The following is a 19,410-nucleotide window of genomic DNA, read 5'->3' on the forward strand; positions in this document are numbered from 1 at the left end:
GGTAACCCTAGATTCAACTCAAGGCCCTTTGCAAGAAAAGTGACTTCAACTACGGAAAGACTGTCCCCTACTGGTGAGGATGGTCTTTAACAGACTTCCATGGTCTGAGAGAAAAAGGAATGACACACTAAGGGTGAGCTTCAGCGACAGCATATCTAATATGCAAATATATTGAATATACTATGCTGTTCTAAGGTACAGTTTTTTTCTTCTTCTCCTGTTAGAAAACCACATTATCACAATAATGTCCTTAGGTGAACAGTTTGACCTTATACTATTACTCTATATTGAACGGTCTGCAACTGCAGGCATTTTTAACAATAGATATGAGGTATAGTGACTCCCATTTAAGTGCTAAACAGAAAATAATACATACGTTGTTTTTATAATTAAATGAATTAAATTAAAACTAACTTGTTAGTTCAGTGTGTTTTGAAATGGAAGCAAGTGAGTGTAGGGGGAAAGAGAGTGGGCAGGAATCTCTTCAAGGAAGACCAGCACAGTGGCACTGGAACAATTTTTAAAGTGGGGTTGCTGAAAACCATTGAACAAAACTGTAACCCCTGTATATGAAGGAAGTCATGCAAAGCCAGGGGGTGCTACTGCACCCCCAGCACCCCTAGCTCCAGTGCCCTTGGACCAGCAGGACAACATCACTCTGCTCGCACTCAGGGCACATCAGTCACTCCACAGACAGACTCTGCTGTTCAAGCGCAGGGTCCAACATGAGCTGTAAATTGCTGTCTCAATATTCTCCAGGATAGCTGACCCTGGGGCAGGCATAATCGAAAGCCCCCATTCCTGTAGGGCCTTCTAAATGGAGCACCAGCTCATCAACAACTCAGGCCATATCCTTGGAGCTATAAGAGATAAAAGCACTGTAGAAGGACACTGTATCAAAGCCCACTGCTTGATCCAGGCACAGCTAAAAGCAAGGCAAAATAGATCCAGGAGGGAGGTTGACAAAAATAGATAAAACAGTACTGAGCCATTTACAGTTTGTGATGTCAAACTCCCAAAAGAGGGCAGGTGGCGGTAGGTTCCTACAGCCATAGCTGCATATGAACCCCACCCAGACTCCCAGTTTTTGAGCAGGTAGTAGAACAGAAACAGTAGATGGGATTTCCACGGGCATCCACTCTTCTAACATATGCAAGTGGTTGCTCTGAACATTCAGATATTCCATCCCCATTGGTGCCTTGATATCAGAGCACCTCAGAGGTACCTCAGGGACCTCAGTCCTAGACAGGGGCCGGGTGCTTATACTACGCATTTACTATGCCTTTTTACATTTTTTATACCAAACTGTATATAAAATAAGTAAAAAAAAAAAAAAATAAAAAATAAAAAAGGGAGTACAAAAAACATAAAACTACTTTTTTTATTAAATTCCAGACTAAACTCAATTGGCCTGTAGGGCTGCAAAACTAAAATGTGCCCCAATCACAAAAGGTTAATGTATTTTCCAATTGATTTAATGTCGTTTTATGTGAAGAAAACACAGGTTCATTTTCATAAACCCTTTTTTCACTTCTTTAACAACCCTATATAATAGTGTTTCATGAATATCAAATTTAAAACAAATTTGCTTGTTTAAACTCGAGTTAAAGCTATGTAAATTGGGCCATGTACCTCTGTCTCAAACCCTTAACCCAAATTTTCTCTTTTTTCAAAAGTAAATATTTAAAATGCTCTACCTTCAAATGTATCTTATCAGAGGCACAGTAGAAGGCTGTTTTAATCTGTCTGCCCTCATGGGGTTACTGTGACTTATAAAAATAATCTGTGAAAATGTTTTATATGTTAAAGGTATTCACAACATTTGAAATATTTTTGGTGCAAAACATACAGACACGGACATGCAATTTATTGTGCTGCATTTAATTTAATGTGCCTAACTGTGGCTGACAAGGTCCCATTTGAGGTGGATTTGATCTTGATCTGCTGATGATGGAAATAAACAAGTCAATTCCAGTAGAAGATGGAAACGGAGCTGTAGGTATTGTACATTCACTAACCACACAACCATGACTCTACAGGAGCATGAAACTTTTTTTGCATGTACACAAATGGTTTAAATGACTAAAAAAAATGTTTTTTTTTTTTTTTTTAATTTCAGGATGTTTTCGGACAAAAGCCCTTCTTCAGTTCATCTATCTAGAACTCATTTTTATTCACTCTAATTGTCATTCAAGAAGACAGTGTGGTCCAGTGGTTAAAGTCCAGGGCTTGTAACCAGATGGTTCAATTCCTGCCTCTGCCACTGACTGTCTCACTGTGTGACCCTCAAGTCACTTGTGCTCCATCCTGCTGATGAGATGTTAAATCAATATCCTATTGTAAGTGACTCTGCACGTAATGCATTTCACAGCCTACCTCTGTAAAGCGCTTTGTGATGTAGGTCCACAGTGAAAGGCGCTATATTAAGATATTATTATTTAAGAGCAGTTTGGTTTTATTTTTGGTTTTTAAAGAATCATTAATCCATTTAAATGGTATTGAAATGTATTCAAATGAAGAAAAGTGCATGGAATTGGGTGGGGATCTGGAATACCAAGCAGGTGCAAACATTATAATGAAATTGCTGATCCCTCAAAAAATTTGCACCTCCACTTATAAGGTGCAAATCATTGTAGAAGTGAGTAATTAAGAGCTGTATAAAAGTACACACCTGCAGAGACCTGTCATTTGCCTCATGATGGCTGCTGTGGTACACGTCCTGATGCGGCAACACTTGGCTCTTGTTGAGGACAGGCAGGAAAACCTTCAGAGGAGGGCAGCAAGAGAAGACCTTGCATATTCAAAGCCAGAATCACTTAGGGATGCCAGAGGATGCAATGGTAAGGCATAATCATCCCACTCCGCAGGTCGTCCTAGACCTACTAGCTGAATTTCACCTTTTCATCACCTGGTTGACTGTCCTGGTAACACTAACAGCATTGATGTTCTCTACTATAAAAGGACCATATGGCCTCTTTTGGTAGCACAACTGATAATGGCTGAGGCTTTTCCAAATAAGTCAATTTCATGCTGAGTGACCTCAGCCTTAAGGACTCTCAGCTCCTCCTCAGAAAATATGTGACCATTTAAAAGAAAAAAAAAAAACTAGAAACTACAAAACATTAGTTATTCAGATGGGTACTCCAATGAAATTAAAATGTATGTGAATTAGCAGCTATTATTTCTAAGCTTTACCAGAATGTTTCCTTTGTTTTAGGTACACAAACAGTTTTTATTGTCTATAGAAATGATCAAAATGTACCTTACTACATTTTTTAACAAAACCAAAGAAGTCAACGCAGTCAACAGTTGTCAAACGTTTTACCAGTGAACATCACATTTTTATTCACAAACCAAAAATGAAGTTCTTACATTACATTGTACGTAAGGACTGCAGCCGCTGTATCTGCTACTGTTGTTTAAATTTGAGTTTCTAAAGTATTCACACTTTGAGACCTAGTATGTTTTATAATTATCAATATGAAACAGACAGCCTACTACACACAAGTAACAATTGCAGCACTTCGTAAAATGGGAAAAAGTCTTCGGCAGCTCTGAAAGGTTTTTCAAAATGTTATATTTAGACATTTGATTGATGACATAATAAATGAACTTCAACAGCAATATTCCTAGTAGTATTTTATTTCTCATTGTTATTCTCATTGAATAATATATAAGAGCGTAATAACACTATTTATAAAAGAAAACAAACAGAATACAGTGAAACAAACTCAAAAACAAAAACTCCAGCGCTAACATTCTTAAACAAAATTTAAATGCTGTACATAAAACGATGAAAAACACACTTACATCCCATGACAGGGAAACAAATCAGCAAACACAAGCTTTCTTTATTAAATGCCAGTATGTAACTGTTTCCCCACCATCACAATATCCTATCAATTAATAAGGTACATGTTTTTTGTTAAAGTGCCACTCATGGATATAAAATTCCAGATTGTGGTTAAAATAGGTTTGAGATTTAGAATACATTTTGTAACAGCAATTATTTTTTATTTTTTACCACATTGATAAATGAATTATACATTCTGTTTGAAACAGATCTCATTCCTGTAAGTGCAAAATCAACACAATTATAATGTAAGTTTTATAAATTAAAAAAAAAAAAAAAAATTATACCATACCAGCAAGAGGGGGTTAGTACTATTATTAACAAAGTCCCAGGCATTTATTACTGGGATCACATGTTTGATGGAGTATCCTGTATGGCCTGACAGTTAAGAGGCAACAGTGGATGGATGGTGTCTGGGTTAGTAAAATCACTTCTCAGATTTACAGTGTGGTGTAGCTGTACCAAAACTATAGTGTTACATATGCAATCCCGATTTCACAGTGCTGCTTGCCTAAAGCTGAACTGTCATTTGGATTAAATTAATTTCAAACAAGGAGCTTTACAAGAAAAGAGATGGTGTGATATCAGTTATGAGGGCGGTATTTTCGATATACAGTAATATGTTTTTTTAAATCCTCTTACCTATTTATATTCATTTGTGTTCATGTCTAGAAAGTGAATTCTCTTTTCAAATTTCATGAAGGCATTACCAGATGTTAATACATTACATACATTCTGTGTTCTGCGTATGTAGTTTAGGTCTTGGCTTGTATGGTATTTTTCCGTAATTAATTCTTGGCTGGTTTCACAGAACCTGATTAGCGCTAATCTTGGATTGCTAGATGTTACTTTAGTTATGGAATCCAAGATTATAATGCTAACTGGGGTCTGTGAAACTAGATATATAAAAAACCAAGGTCAATACAAGGCACTTTACTGTGGAAGATGAAAGCACAAACAGAAAGCCAGAAAAAAAAAAAAAAAAAACACTTTGCTGACTGCACACTAATAGACATCAGAAACTGTGAATTGTGAAGGCTAATATCTTCAGCAGATAAGATGCTAACTTGAGGGGAATGGTTGTAATTGCAAAAGGCAATGAAAATATGTATTAAATAAAATGAAATGAGCAAGAACAAGTCAACTTTGAACTGCGTTTTAATGCATAAACATGTTTTGAATCAATTGTCAACTGTTAAATATTCAACTGTTCCAGATGCATATGCATAAGGTACCAATGTCACTTTACCAGAAGCAAGTAGATAGACACAAACCAACACATAGGCTAGTATCTTAATATCAAGAACCACAACACATTTAAAAGTGTGTTGTTTGAATGCAGCTTTTTAAATAGTTTTAATAGACTATTTTTGCAGTAAACAATAGACTTGGCTCCAAATAAAGACAATTAAGTAATGAATACCTGGAAATCAAATCTACCTAGCATTAAATTCCAACATATTTCTGTTTGTTTTAATGCAAGACTATATAAAAATGGAATTCTCGTCTATTGAGTGACTAATGATCAACAGTGTTAGGAAGTTGGATAGTGAAGACAAAAATAAAGGGGACCTTTTTGACTACTGTTCCATTAGAGAACTGGTAAGGTCTCTGCTTTATTGATCAGTCATCAATTGGATGAAAATTAAAGTTGAAAAATATGGTTTAATGAAACAAACATGAATATATTGGAGTTCTTGCTGTTAAGAATCTATTAATCATTAATTACAATTACTTTATTAACTAGGACTTAGTGATTAAGGGTTAATACATTAATTAGGTTAAACCTGTTAAAACTATAGACTAAAAATATAATGCAGATATTCCTATATCAATTTAGAAATATTTTCTTCATCTTGGAGTTACAGACTGTATAGCAGACATGAAACAGAACAGCAGATTATCAAAAATAGCCCTGTGACAATGAAACCCCATAATCAACAAGTGAAAGGCCAAACACCATTTCCTTCAGTTGTGCTGCTGTCCGCAATGGACAACTCCTAGGTCTTGTATCCTACTGGCACTACAGTGAAAAAAAATTAAGAAATTACTTAAAATTAGTAAACTGACCCAGTGTCTTTGAGACCCGTGGGTCAATTTTAACGATCTAAACAGAAAAATTGCAGGATGTTCCTGCAAGCTTAAAGTGCATATTTTAAAATTATTGACACATTTTCAACAACTTTGGCTTTTATGAAGTTAGGCAGGGATGTTTCATTCAGTATGACAGCTGTTTAGCTCATGAAACAACCTCACTGCTGTTTTTCCATTATTAGCCGATAAGCAGATAAGTGCTAGGTATGAGTCAATAAATGTGTCTCACACAAAGGGTTACTTCCAAAGCATATGGCTATGGATCAGTGGAACAGCCATTACAAAATCAGTATACTGTACCACTCTTTTTGATACTCAACAAAATACGCCATATAGTACTGTGGCAGGGAGAGCCCTGTCGCTGCTTCCTGCGCAAATGTGTGTAGCTGGGACACGGAACAGAAGATGCGTTGCTGGGCAACCAATTAAGCAGTTAGGCTCGTCCGATGATGAGCTGATCGCAAGATCCGGACTGGCTGGGGGGGGGGGGGGGGGGGCGTGCACTGAGCGAAAGCTTGCGCTTGTTGAAATCGAGGAGGAGAGCATCCGCTCCACAGGATTAACTACTACGGAACCCTACCACTGCAAGACGGAGGACATGAAGGTATTGCCCAGCCGAGGCCATTTGAAGAGCCAGGAGTCGCTGTGAGGGAGCCAGGACTCCAGGAGCGTAGAAGTAGGTTAGTTTAGGGGAAGATGATCCCAGACAGTGTATAGAGAGGGTTTTCGTAGTGCAGTAGGTTCCTGAAGCGGGATGTCTCTTTTAGTGAGACTAGTGCTCGCCTCTTGTGGAAAGCTTTTATTTTTAGCTTTGTTTTGTTTTGTTTATTAAATCTGGCACTAGGGCTACCGTTGCTGGTACCCTAGTGGCAGCACTTGTGCTATGAAATCTCCGCCCCTGTGTGGCGTGTCAACACCCAATGCTCTGTGTCTGCCTCATTATTATTCAGTGACGACCCACATATATAACACTACACCCTGTTACCCTATGGGCATGTGATCCATTTACACAGTGTAACAAATGCAGCTTTTCATTAAATTACTTAAATAAATAATAAAAAGTGGTTTAAAAGTATTTGATTGTCAACATATTACCCAATAAAGGTTTCCTAAATTTACGTACCATACTTTAGACATTATATCTATGCAAGCATTCTTGAGGAAGTAAAATGGTTTGAAATTAGTTTCTGCCAGTTCATTGATATATGGATACAGAGTCCATGATGTTTACATTTGGCAATGGAAGCAAACAAACATCCATTTGGTAATTAAACCTGTGAAACCACATTTGCATTATTTAAATTCATGCTATTTTAACAAGGCATAGTCAGTTGCAAAATGTTAATGACATTCGATGGCATATTCATTATACTCCCAAATTGTTTGAAACACTATGCCATTCTTTAAAACAGAGATTGCTAAATCTACACATTTACCATTCCTAAATCTCAATAATTTCTAATATGATTCAGGCCTGTGTAAAACAAATATATAGCAAGCGTATTTCTTAAATGTCTAGATATTCTTCTGTGGGGTATGCATGGTCACTTCACGTTTTCCCTCGTAACCCTCCCTCCCCCACCTGCATTTATGTGATCAATGGCCACCGAGTAGATTGGAAAGAAAGCCTGACGGTTTGGCTTTTTTCGTCTCTGCCTCTGTCTGTGCCAGTCCCAGCTCGCTCTCAATCTGCTCCAGCTCAGACTGGTCCAGTAGTTCAAAGTCGTCTGCATCCTCGGTGTCCGTTTCTTCGCTGGAGCTGACGGCCGGTGCGGTGGGTTGAGGGGGCGTCTCGGAATGGGAGGGACGTAGCTGTTCCATAATGGCTGCAGACACCGCAGCAGCAATGACCTCTCCTGCCATGGCATTGACAAGGTCAAGGGTCCGGTCGCCAGTCGGAGGTAATGAGAATTGCCCGTCGTTGCTGCTTGTGTGCTGCCGCCCTGGTTTCCTGGTTCGGCTGCGGGGAGTGGGGAGGCCAATGCTCAAGTCTTCGTCGTCGCCATTCGTTCCTGCTCCATTGTCCAGAGATGGGAACTCGGAGAGCCCACTGCAGAAGATTTCTTCATGGTCACTTGGACGGTCAAGATCTGTAATCCACATGAGAGTCACAGATAAGCAGACTAAATACTATCAAATCAAGGTTTAATGCAAATCCTTTCTGTTTTGGCAAAACAACATTGGTCAACAGAGAACAGCAGGCTAGGGAACAGCATCAATGGTTAAAATAAAAAAAAAAATAAGTTTATCGTTTAATTCAAATTTCTTACTTACATATTTAGCACATCTGGGTTTTATTAATGATGCGCTTCCAAATTTCCATTAGCACTGGCTTGGGTGATCTCCTTCTAATGATTCATTCAGTTATTATAAAGATAATAATAATAATACCAAGTTAAAAAAAATTTTAGACATGACTTACCATCTGAATTTTCTGTCTGAGGAGTGTGACCCTCCGACAGGTTGAATGTTCCATTGTCGGTCCAAGACATCTCAGATGCCTCTGTGTCAGATACTGAGAGCTCCTTACACATGGTTAAGGGGTTCACCTACACAGTGGAGATGTAGGAAATATTTACATAGGTCCCATTCTAAAGATCCTGCTGTTAAGAACGCAGGCATGAACAGCAACAGTAATCTGTATGTTGCAGGGAGGAACTAGGGGTGCAGAGAATCACTAAGATTACAGGTGCTATATATTTATCAAAGTGCTCAGTAAATGTAGCCTTGACTGTAATAAATAAATATAGAAATAGAAACACTTGTGATAAGAAGCACATTTTTGTATTAATGGGATGACACTCACATGGCTTATTAATCTGTTGTACAATTGTATTCTGTAATATACAGAAGCACCACTTGTCGGTTGCAAGTTCAGTCACGATGAGCACGACAGCAGATCTGACAGACATTGAAACAAGTAAGACAGGATGTGCTTGGTTTGTCAGGTGTTTCCCTACACAAAGCTCCATAAATGGCCGATGCTGCACAAGGAACGGTTTTATCTGGCTGTGTTAATATATTATCAATTCCTTAGAATACAAACCTCAGGACAAAGGGCAGATATTTCAGCTTCACTGTTGTCTTCAGTACTTTTGACATTTTGTTTTTCTAAAAGAAAAAAAATATATATATATATAGTACAATAGGATTTGTGGAATTTGCTTGTGTGCAGTATACAGTATATGAAGTTTTTGAAGAGTCTAAATCTGTCTAGAAGACGATAAGCAGAAATTCAACTGAGACTATTGCAATCTGCACAAGGTAGCCCCCTTAGAACACATTTACTTCATAATAAGCCCTATTCCCATTTGGTCATTTAAGACAAGACACTCAAGAACACTGGAATCAGTTTAAGAGCATACTGTCAAGAAATAAAAAATAGTTTACAGTTGACAAGAGCGAATATCAAAGCAATCACTAATTTCAGAAATCTGACTGCTGAATTTCTGACTGCTGCTTCCCGGGCACCAGAAACAGGATGGATTGTACCACTTTGTTATTTTTGTTTCTCTCTTGGACATAAGAAGCCCTTGAAACCAGTATGTTCCAATTTATTACCGATGCTGCTTACAAACATGTAGTTCAGCTTTAACCAAGTAAAAGACTCACCGTGTCTTTCTTTTAGCTTCTTGAGAAAATCTCCCACGCCAAAATCCAGCTTCTGCAGAACTGGTTCGATCCTACTGTACAATTTCTGACCAAATTCATGAGATGACAACAATGGCCATACAAAGGCACACAGCACTATGAAAATTAGATTTAAAAAAACAAAAAAAACAAGAAGAAAAACGGTTAAAACATTTTTAAATTGAAATATTTAATTTAAATGGACATCCTAACCCATGTTCCATGTAAACTTTAACAAACAAGAAGGCTTGGGTTGTACTTATCTGATGCGTTGTGAGGCACGAGGTGCAATCCATTCCTTCAAGCGTGTTACTGTGCATACACTATATAACAGACTGCAATGTATGGATATGGCAGTGGGATGTTCCTGACTTGAATGAAATGAGATCCAAGCTACTGGTTGCACTCTTTAACCATATTGGATTGGGATGTCAGCAGCCAATCAGAATGCAGTAAATTCCCAAGCCATTTTATAATGAATATAACAAGAGTGTGCTGTAGATAGTTCATGTAATCAACTTTTCATTTTTATCATGTCAGTTTTTTTTTTTTTTTTTTTAGTAAACCAATTGTTGTTCAGATATCTTGTTAGTTTCAATACTATATGTACATCAACTGATCGATACATGATGAATCCACACTTAAAAAGGTACTTACATACAAAATAGGAAATTAGAACTCCTGGAATGCAACGACCAAGGACAGCGAAAAATGTACACAAGCTACAGGCGAGAAGGCAAAACTGAAGAGACAAAGAAAAGCTGGTTTTGTATAATACATGTGTGTAATGTACTGTACCGTGTAAGTTGTGGAAAGTCATGGGAAGTCTCTATCTAAACAGCAGTTTACATATTAAACAGTCTAGAGGTGAATTAGGGCATGGCATTGTACACGTGAGTTTGAGATGTTCAAATTAGTTTTAATTTCTTAATGTTTAGACATGCACAGCTGATGTCACAGACCCTGATTTGCACTCATTTTGGACTAATGTAACATTAGAAAGTTCTACTGCAAGAGGTAATATTGGTTTGTGAAACCTGACTAAAGATTATTTGCAATCAATCATAATATATTATAAATAGATCTTCAAAGCAATGTGTGCTTAAAATGTTTTTAAGACAACATGTATATGTAAAAAAAAAAAAAAAAAACACCTTATAGTGTGCACACTCCACATAGATATGGATAACAACCAGTGCTATACAATTCATTTCTTACTTTTAATGAGCGTTATTAAAATTATTAGTCATACCAAAAGATAATTAACAGACTTTGAGGAGGTCCAAGCGTGATACTGTTAATGCTAATAAGAGGTAAGGGCATGGATTTAACACAAACTGTGCATTTCCTAATCAAACACATTATTTTGTTATTTTTTACTTCTTTTCTATTACATGTAAAAATGTAAGTGCAACACACCTATGTGTGTAAATATGGACAGGAGCCTCTATTTATCGCCATAAAATGTCCTTACCAAGTTTCATCAATTTGAGTTTGCGGTTGTCAATGTAAAACAAAATATGAATGCGACATACAGTACACGTTGCTTTATAGCCCCAGATTATGATACTGTCAGTAATTTCAAGTATTTTCAAAATAAACAAATCTAATCCAGATTATATTGTTAAATCCAGTAACCTACAGATTGGGTTTTGAACGAAACTTGTTGTTATTTATGTTTTTAAATAATAAATAAAATAAATTGCTATTTAACAACTTAAAATACATTTGGGTGATGCTATTTACATTACGCTGTACTTCAGAAAAGAACAACAATCCTACCAACAGTATGTATATACTTTTTTAAAAATCAATGATTTCTTTTTTAAAATGACACCTCCCCCTTCCAGTACAGATACAATGGAATTTCACTGTAAAGAAATCGAGTGGTGTTGCTTAGGACTTACCTTGCCAGGGTTTTGTTGTTTAAAGGAGGACATTTCCTGGAAGAATAAACTACAACTCATCCATGACTCAGAAACAACTTGAATGTCTCCAGATCTGCTGTCCTGTCTGGAATCGATTACTTCCCAGCTGAAAACAACAGCAAAACAGCACAATAAGTGAAGAAAAACACAAAAAAAACATAAAATAAATTCCTAACAGCAACCAAATTATAAAGTATGACCGATGATTGCAAAATATTTTAAGTCAAATGAAGGGTTCTTTATGCTACTTCACATCCCCACATACAATAATACAAGTAATGATAGCTTTAAATAAGTAAGTAAGGCTAGAGAGTGTTATCCATCTGCCAGGGAGTTGGGGTATTTCAGCTACGATGTTGACAATTGCTACATGCCTACGCCACTGTGAACCCAGCTCTCTTGATTTCCCTGATGAATTCAATTGACAAATTGATGCTAAGAGTTAGATGGATGGCCAGACACTGCCAAGAGATTTGCTGGACACACGTCCAGTTTTATGAATGGTACCTTATAAAAAATAAAAGTAGTCCAGACATAAAAGCTGGAATCTGGAATGGGCATTATAAACAGAAGACATTCAAATCAGTACTGGATGTCCTTGAAATAGCCATATAGTGACAAAGCTACAGAACTGTTAAGTTCCCTACAGAGCTATTCAAAACGGATTATGGAAGATGTTTGCCCAAGTTAAACTTTTTAGCAATTTGTAACTTTCCCTGTTGTCCAGCTTACTTGATCCGTTGTTTACAGTAATGTCCACACGGAAAGGACACATGATCCCTTAGCATTAACTGGATATGTTCGTCACATTGATAACAGACAACTGGTGCAACTATGACTTAGCTTGATTTGAAAGTATTGAGCAATAGCTGGGACCGCTAAAGGTGCAGCAACCTGTCTATACAAGCTCACAAACACAGAATACTAGCCTCCAGCACACTACAGTAACAAAAGGTCATCCAACATCAGCCAGCCAACTTCACAAACAGCTATATTTGGACAATATTTGTTGTTGGTGCATTATCTATGTGGATCATACTTAATATTGATTTAATCTGCCTTAAGGAGCTGCTGATACCCACTGACTACTGCACTAGTGGGAGTGCCACTGTAAATTGAGGTCTCATTTTACAAAAGCATCAATATACCGTCAGGAACAGTTTGAATAAATTAAGCACAATGGCTATGTAGTTAAAACATTCTGTATAATAAGGTCAGGAGAAAAAAGAAAGCAGTTATTTTGACAATATTGGAAGTTATGTTCATTAGAATAATTGTGTACAGTGAATACGTTGGAAAGATGTGCATTCCACTCTACCTAAATAACTAAAAATAAAAAAAAGACTCTTTTGAAGTTATAGTAGCCATTCCTCTGGCTGGATCATGGTTACAAACATATAACTTTAAAGATGAAATTAAAGTGGTGATACAAATGGCTGTGAATGTCCAAAGAGCTCTTGAAAATTCTCTGCCTTGGAGCAAGCACAAGATCTCCAGGAATCTGTAAGGCTTATTAATAGCAACACGCAACAGAGAGAGCATGCGTATGGAATCTGACAGGATACTGAAAGCTGAACTAAAACTGTACACGGACACTGCTATTGTTCTACTGCTGTTTATTGTTTCTTGAGTTAACTCCCAAAAGACGTAGTTACTGAAATATAGCCGAGAATTCTAAGACTGGCTTCAGGTTAAAACCAACTGAAAATGAAAGTTATTGAAAAACTAAAATGTAATATTATACTGTAGGTCTCAAGAAGATGACAAATTATCTGATAACTGAGTATGACATGACTGATGTATGTCCAGTCGCCACTATTCACTTTTTTTGTTTGAATTATTATTAAAAGGAGAGGTTACCGACTTTTTCATACATGTATTGTACCTCTTATTAGCATACCAACAACCTCACTTGTCATTAATTTTATTTTCACTCAGGTGATGTAATTTTTTATGAAGCAAACTATACGATATTTTCACACACTAAGGTTCCGACTCAAACACTAAGATCTTAGTATATCTGCCAAGGACCACTGAGTATTGACAAATGAATACACTGAGAATGCTGGAAGGAATTACACAGCCTCTTTAGATTACTAGGCAAAATAGGTGGTGAGGTTTGGCTGAAACAAATGTACTGTATATATATATATATATATATATATATATATATATATATATATATATATATATATATATATATATATATATATATTTAAATCAAGTGTAATAAACCTTTACCAAACTCTGTATTGTCTCCCCATGGGACTTTTTTGACTATTGATATGATAATCAAAGATAAACTAACTTTTAAATCATTGTTTGCTTCTCCAAATAAGATTTTTCATGGATCAGCCAGCAACTGCCAGATCCCATAGTAACTGGATGACTTAGTCCTTCTTGTATGGTTATTCTCATTTCTAAAACACAGAATGTTTTTAAACTGATCTTACATTAAACCAGGCTTAAATGAAAGTATAGCTGTCACTGCTTTACTTGACAGTAATAGTTCTATATTTCTGTCAGATTTCACTGCATGATTTTTGTTCAGTTGCATTACTCTGCAGCAGCTGTTTTCAAAGTAGTCTGCCTGAAATAGCTGCCTAATTTACACCCTTTGAGAGCAAGGCAAGTGGTGTCATTACCTTGCCATATGTAATGACACCACTGCTATATTAATATGCTGCATTTAAAATTCCCACCAGTTAACAGTTTGTTTTGTTCTTGTGTTAACTTGAAGTACATATTTATGCAAGGGACTAGCCAATTAATGGCATTTATACGTAACTGAAGGAATAATGCGCAACATTGTGTGTGTTGTGCTGGGATAACATCACGCCTTGATGGGGGTTCAACACTCAAGAAGTGATGTTATTCCAGAACAACACACAACCTGGAGTGCATTCCTATTATACAATGTCTCACACTGTAAAAAACAGCAAATAAGACTCTTTTCATATGTTTAAAAGTGATTTTAAAATTAGACAAATGTGGAAATAACATTCCGCCTCATAAAACAGTTCCTGTTTTCCATTTGCAACTGTAGTAAAGTATTAACTATGATGTTCTAATAGATATACTAACTTTGTATGGATTATGTACCCCACCCTTAAATGAATTCATGATAAAGCTCTCTGAAGAGACTAATAGACTCACAAGGGAAGCTGTATGTGGGAATTGTAGAGTAGAAAGGCGCAGCATTTGCCCAAACAGTTTTCTCTATTAGAGGTACTTTATACTGAATTCACTTCCTTCCTTTTAAAATATTTTGTAATAAACTTAAGGCTTGGTTGAAACATAATCAAGTATGCAATCATTAATTTATTCAGGGTGTGTTTGAATTTGAATGGCGTATCTTGGATATTTATATGATATAACTTGTACTGTAACTTGACTACGTAAGCTGCTGATTGCTCTGCCCTTTTATTGTTGTGTGTATTTGTAATCAAACATTCAATAGGAGGTTTTTCCTACAGTTTAGAGTAGAAGTAATATGGAGATTTATTACAGTTGTCATGAATATCTGCCCGAGGACTGTCAATGGAAATTAGCCTACAGGCTAAATTGATAATGCAGTGCATCTTGTATGTGATAATACTAATCTATGTAATAATTGCACATGTCCCTGATAAATAAGTACAACAAAACAAAGTGCTATTTCTGTTTAAAGTGAGTTAATAACAATAGGACTTCAAGTTTTGTATATATGTCGAACACACACATTGACAGTATAGTAATGTTATGGCTCAGGAGAGGTTCATTTAAGTCCCTGTTTAAGCCCGCTCTGAGCCCCATGTAACTGCTTATGCCATACAGCTCTCCGGAGCTATTTCGTAGAACTGTATTAGGGTGTATTTAAATAGTCGTATGAACTGTGTTAGGGTGTTCTAGCGTGACAGTTTTCAAGTCTACATTTGTGTTACTCTCACTCACACAGTCACAAAAAACCTTGACTACCCAGTTAGTTTCTCATTTCGTGGATGCTTAATTTCTGTCAGATTCTATCTTGTCTAGTCTCTCAGAGTCGATCTCCATGTGTCTTTTTTTCAAAATTGAGAGATGCTGTCTGGTCTCCTAGCTGCTCCGTGGTTGAAGGCTCTTTGCCAAAAAGGTTTCCACAGTTGTCATGTTTCTTAAGGTAAAATTCACTTCAGGAATTGTGTAATTCATTCTGTGTTATTGACAGTTGTCGTGGATTGATATGTCTGTCTAGGTCTTCAGTGAGGAGGTTGCCGGTACTAGATCTGTGATGTTATGCTGAGATAACATCACGGGTCTAGTGCAAGGCTGACCAATCAGAGCTCAGAAATTTTTGCCATTGTATAAGGTTTTATAATTAGTAGCTTCTTTGTATTAAACCAATTTACTTTTCAAGATGCTGGATTTTGTTTACAGCAATCACATCCAATTCTGTATGCAAGCTTGTTTACAACTGTTTCACACTGTCATGTTTGCTGCCAGGCTTTCTGCCTGTACTGCTGATATTCTACAAATGTTTTATAAAAGCAGTGTCTACGCCTGTTGAAATCAGGACTCAATACAAAGAAGGAAGAACATTTGCGTTGAATAAGATTGCGTAATCCAGCATACTTGTTTTGAGTTTCAAATTATAATACTGGTGGACTAATGCATCAAGTGAATGACCACTCACTAAAGCACCCCCCCCCCCCCCCCCCAAAAAAAAAAAAAGAAAGTCACAAGGAGTGCATTACATTGTGAAGGATTTTAAGTCACAAAAAACGTGCACATTTTCTTTTATCTGATCAAGAGGCATTAAATATACTGCATATCACAAGCTTTTTGGAACAGCAAAGGACAAAAATGATTTTCTTAGTGCAACAGTTAGTACATAGCAGAACAATTGGAACAATTCGATAAAGCTTAGAGAATATGTGCTGTTAATGGATAGCAGGTAGTGTTAATCTCCAACACTGGTGCATACAAATCCTGTAGAATACAAGAGTGAACAACTTTGCAGTAAGACTGACCCTGGTCAGGTTTACAGAAGTGAGAACAATATAAAAATAACCCTTCCCCCTTTTCCCACAGTGACCAGCAAAGAATCAACCAGGACTAAAACAGAAAACCTCTATGGACCTCACAAAACTTGTCAGTAACATTCTTAGGGTTAATCTCCAAGCTAAGGCCAATCTATACTGATCAGAACATGTGACAGAATCACCTACTTATCTTCAGTTTCAGGTGCTACAGTAACTTAGTACGAATTAGAACTAAGAAGATGAGGGGAGTAGGGTGGAAGTCCTTCCATCTTTTTCACTTCTACAGACTCTCATTCCAGATGCCTCTTATATTAGGATCGTTAACTAAGTCTTAGTGTGACCGCCACTGACACTGACAAACAGGTAACAGGTACTATAATACTATAATAAACAAATGATAACCACCTCAAACTCAGAAGTTATCAGACCGCTCTCTTTTCCAGGGACTGGAGCATATTATTACACAGCAAGAAAATTCCAACAACATGCAGTTACAGAATGCCTTAAATAATATGCTAAAGAGAGGCAGCCATTACAATGTTTCAATAGTGTGACTTGAGTTTGTAGAGTAAAAAGACATGGTGAATGACGCTCAAAATGGAAAGCAGATTCTACTACTGCTGTGTATTAGTCAGAGAAGACTTTTCATAAGCATGTAACCAAGGAGACTTATCATGAAATATATAGGTGGTTCTGAAATATGGACAATTTTATACCAATAAAATCCTTCAAGCAATTCATTTGGTTCTCTAGAGAAAGTAGCTGGGGCACTTTTTGGGGAATTTTTTAAAGAAAAAGTTTTTCACTTACATCTTATAAGTACGAAATGTTTTACATCTGCAATGTATTTACTGTAATTTGTTACAGTTGTTAGCTGCTGTCTGTTATAATCACGAGTTTAAATTGTAGCAATTCCTAAATGTTCAAGTTTTTAACCAGCTGTAGTAAGCCAGGCTTTGGTCAAGTCAGATTTCGATGATCCCTGTCAACATTCTTTATTTGGCAAAGCCACACCACCAAACTCGCAGATGGTGACTGCTCAAGGTAAGGGCCAAGTACAATCACATTCTGTATAGCACAGTCTATGGACTGTATATTCAGAAGTCATCTTAAAGTGTCACAGAAGTGAGGAACATGTTACTTTACCTTTGCTATTCTCTGTGCTGTCAGTATTTTATTTATTTTTTGTATTTATTTTTTTACATATTCACAGTAGTTTTGGTATGTTATTTTATTCACACATAAGTAAATAAACTAGCAAATTTCTTTTTTTTTCAGTTTTTACTTGGGAACGTTAGCCAGGACAGATATTTTTTCTTCTAAACATTGCATTGTATCCAATTCATGCTCACTCTGGAAACAATGCTGGCCCTCTGACTGAAATGACTGGCGTACTGTGGGAACAAAAAAACAGCATTGTTGCAGGAGGCAGCGTGATCTGGATACACTGTGATCCTTAGAAGACTTTTTTTTGTTCTCTTTCTCCTGGCAAACGCTGTTGAGTGACTCTTAAGAAATGTATTGTCCAGCTGACTTATGAACCAGCACAATAATGTCAAAAGAAATCAGCAATTTGTTTAAATATATAACACTGCAACACAGATAACAAGGGGCAAGGTAATGTAATGCATTTCTTATAAAGTTTGCAGGGTGTTCTGTTACACTTTAATCCAGAATTCTCAATCTATCAACATTGTGTACAAAGTTTCACAAACGTTGGTGCCTAAAGGATTGAAGCACATAGTAATGGATTAAGCAGTGTTGGTACTGAAGATTAATGAAAAGGTAAAAGTAATACAAAAATATTTGCAAATGTCGTTTCAGACTCGACTGACTGACATCAGAAAGCCTAGCATTTACAGCAGCCTTTCTTGGTATCTCTTCCTCGTTTTCTGGCAGCCCAGTGACATCAATTAACGCAAGTCATCTCGGCCCTCCTCCTTAACAAATCATCACTCTTGCAGATGTGGAGAAGCAGGTGCTACAACTCGTTTCTGTCACACACTTGGCCCTTTCCCTTGGATGTGACACATGATCGCCTGCTGCTCAGTGCACCTGAACCCTAGAAAGTGTTTCTGGAGGCAATCCCTTCTACCACATGACAATCTTTCTTCATCTTACAGATTTCAAAATGCAAGGGGTGTGGCTGTACATGTTTGTGTTTGTAATGCACTGCTACATGTGGGTGGGGGTGGGGGCATTTAAAAAAAAATAAAACATGTGACAAGAGCACTCAAATAAATGTTTACGACTAATAGAAAGTAGAACTTGCTGTGCTAAATACAGTCATGCATAACCCTCAGGGTTGTAAACAGAAGTAGCCAGTTAACCCCAATATAAACAAACACAAACGATTCCACAGATAGACAGCAGGACATAAAGCAACTGGTAACTGTGTTACAAACTATGCAATGTCTTCACAACTGGACTCCAGCCAAAGACTACATCAAGCTCTCTACAATAATACAATTGACTTTCTGTACTGTTTGGTGGCACAGGGTATCAGCAAGAAGAGCAAGCTTCTAGACCATGTAATGCAGCAGACAGACCCAGCAGTTAACTTCAAACTACTAGACAGAGTGTTCGCACGTGGAACTGAACCAGTGATCTCTGTTAAAGAAGGCTGTTTGTTGTTCAGGGTCTGGTACCCTTCCAGCACTCACGCATCTGGCCACTCTGTGTTTCACATGCGCATCAACAAGTACAACCTGTTGAGAACAGAAAGGCTATGATTGGCTGTGCTTATCCAGCTTGTTAATAAAACATTCCAAGCCAATCAAGCCCTCTGTCCTTAACAATTATGGCTTTGATGTCCACTGATTTGCTTTCCATTGATTTGCTGCGCTTTTAAATTTCAAGATGATATTCCTCAAGAGGCTGGTTTGAGTTACACTAGGAAAGCAGT

At 37.1% G+C, this 19,410-nt stretch overlaps 1 protein-coding gene across 2 annotated transcripts in view; it reads right to left on the reverse strand.

Moving 5' to 3' along the window:
* Window positions 1-3,629: 3,629 nt before the first annotated feature.
* The window catches only part of LOC121312738 (reticulophagy regulator 1-like), a 30,359-nt gene continuing 14,578 nt past the window's right edge, over window positions 3,630-19,410 (reverse strand). For both annotated transcript variants that reach the window (XM_041244463.1, XM_041244464.1), the window contains 6 exons: window positions 11,485-11,611; window positions 10,235-10,319; window positions 9,560-9,694; window positions 8,994-9,058; window positions 8,370-8,496; window positions 3,630-8,037 (listed from right to left, as the gene is read on the reverse strand). In XM_041244463.1, coding sequence (XP_041100397.1) covers window positions 7,544-8,037; window positions 8,370-8,496; window positions 8,994-9,058; window positions 9,560-9,694; window positions 10,235-10,319; window positions 11,485-11,611 — 1,033 coding nt within the window. In that variant the 3' untranslated portion in view covers window positions 3,630-7,543. The remainder of the gene's footprint in view (window positions 8,038-8,369; window positions 8,497-8,993; window positions 9,059-9,559; window positions 9,695-10,234; window positions 10,320-11,484; window positions 11,612-19,410) is intronic.

This window comes from Polyodon spathula, chromosome 3 (genome assembly GCF_017654505.1).
Source record: "Polyodon spathula isolate WHYD16114869_AA chromosome 3, ASM1765450v1, whole genome shotgun sequence".
NCBI lineage: Eukaryota > Metazoa > Chordata > Actinopteri > Acipenseriformes > Polyodontidae > Polyodon > Polyodon spathula.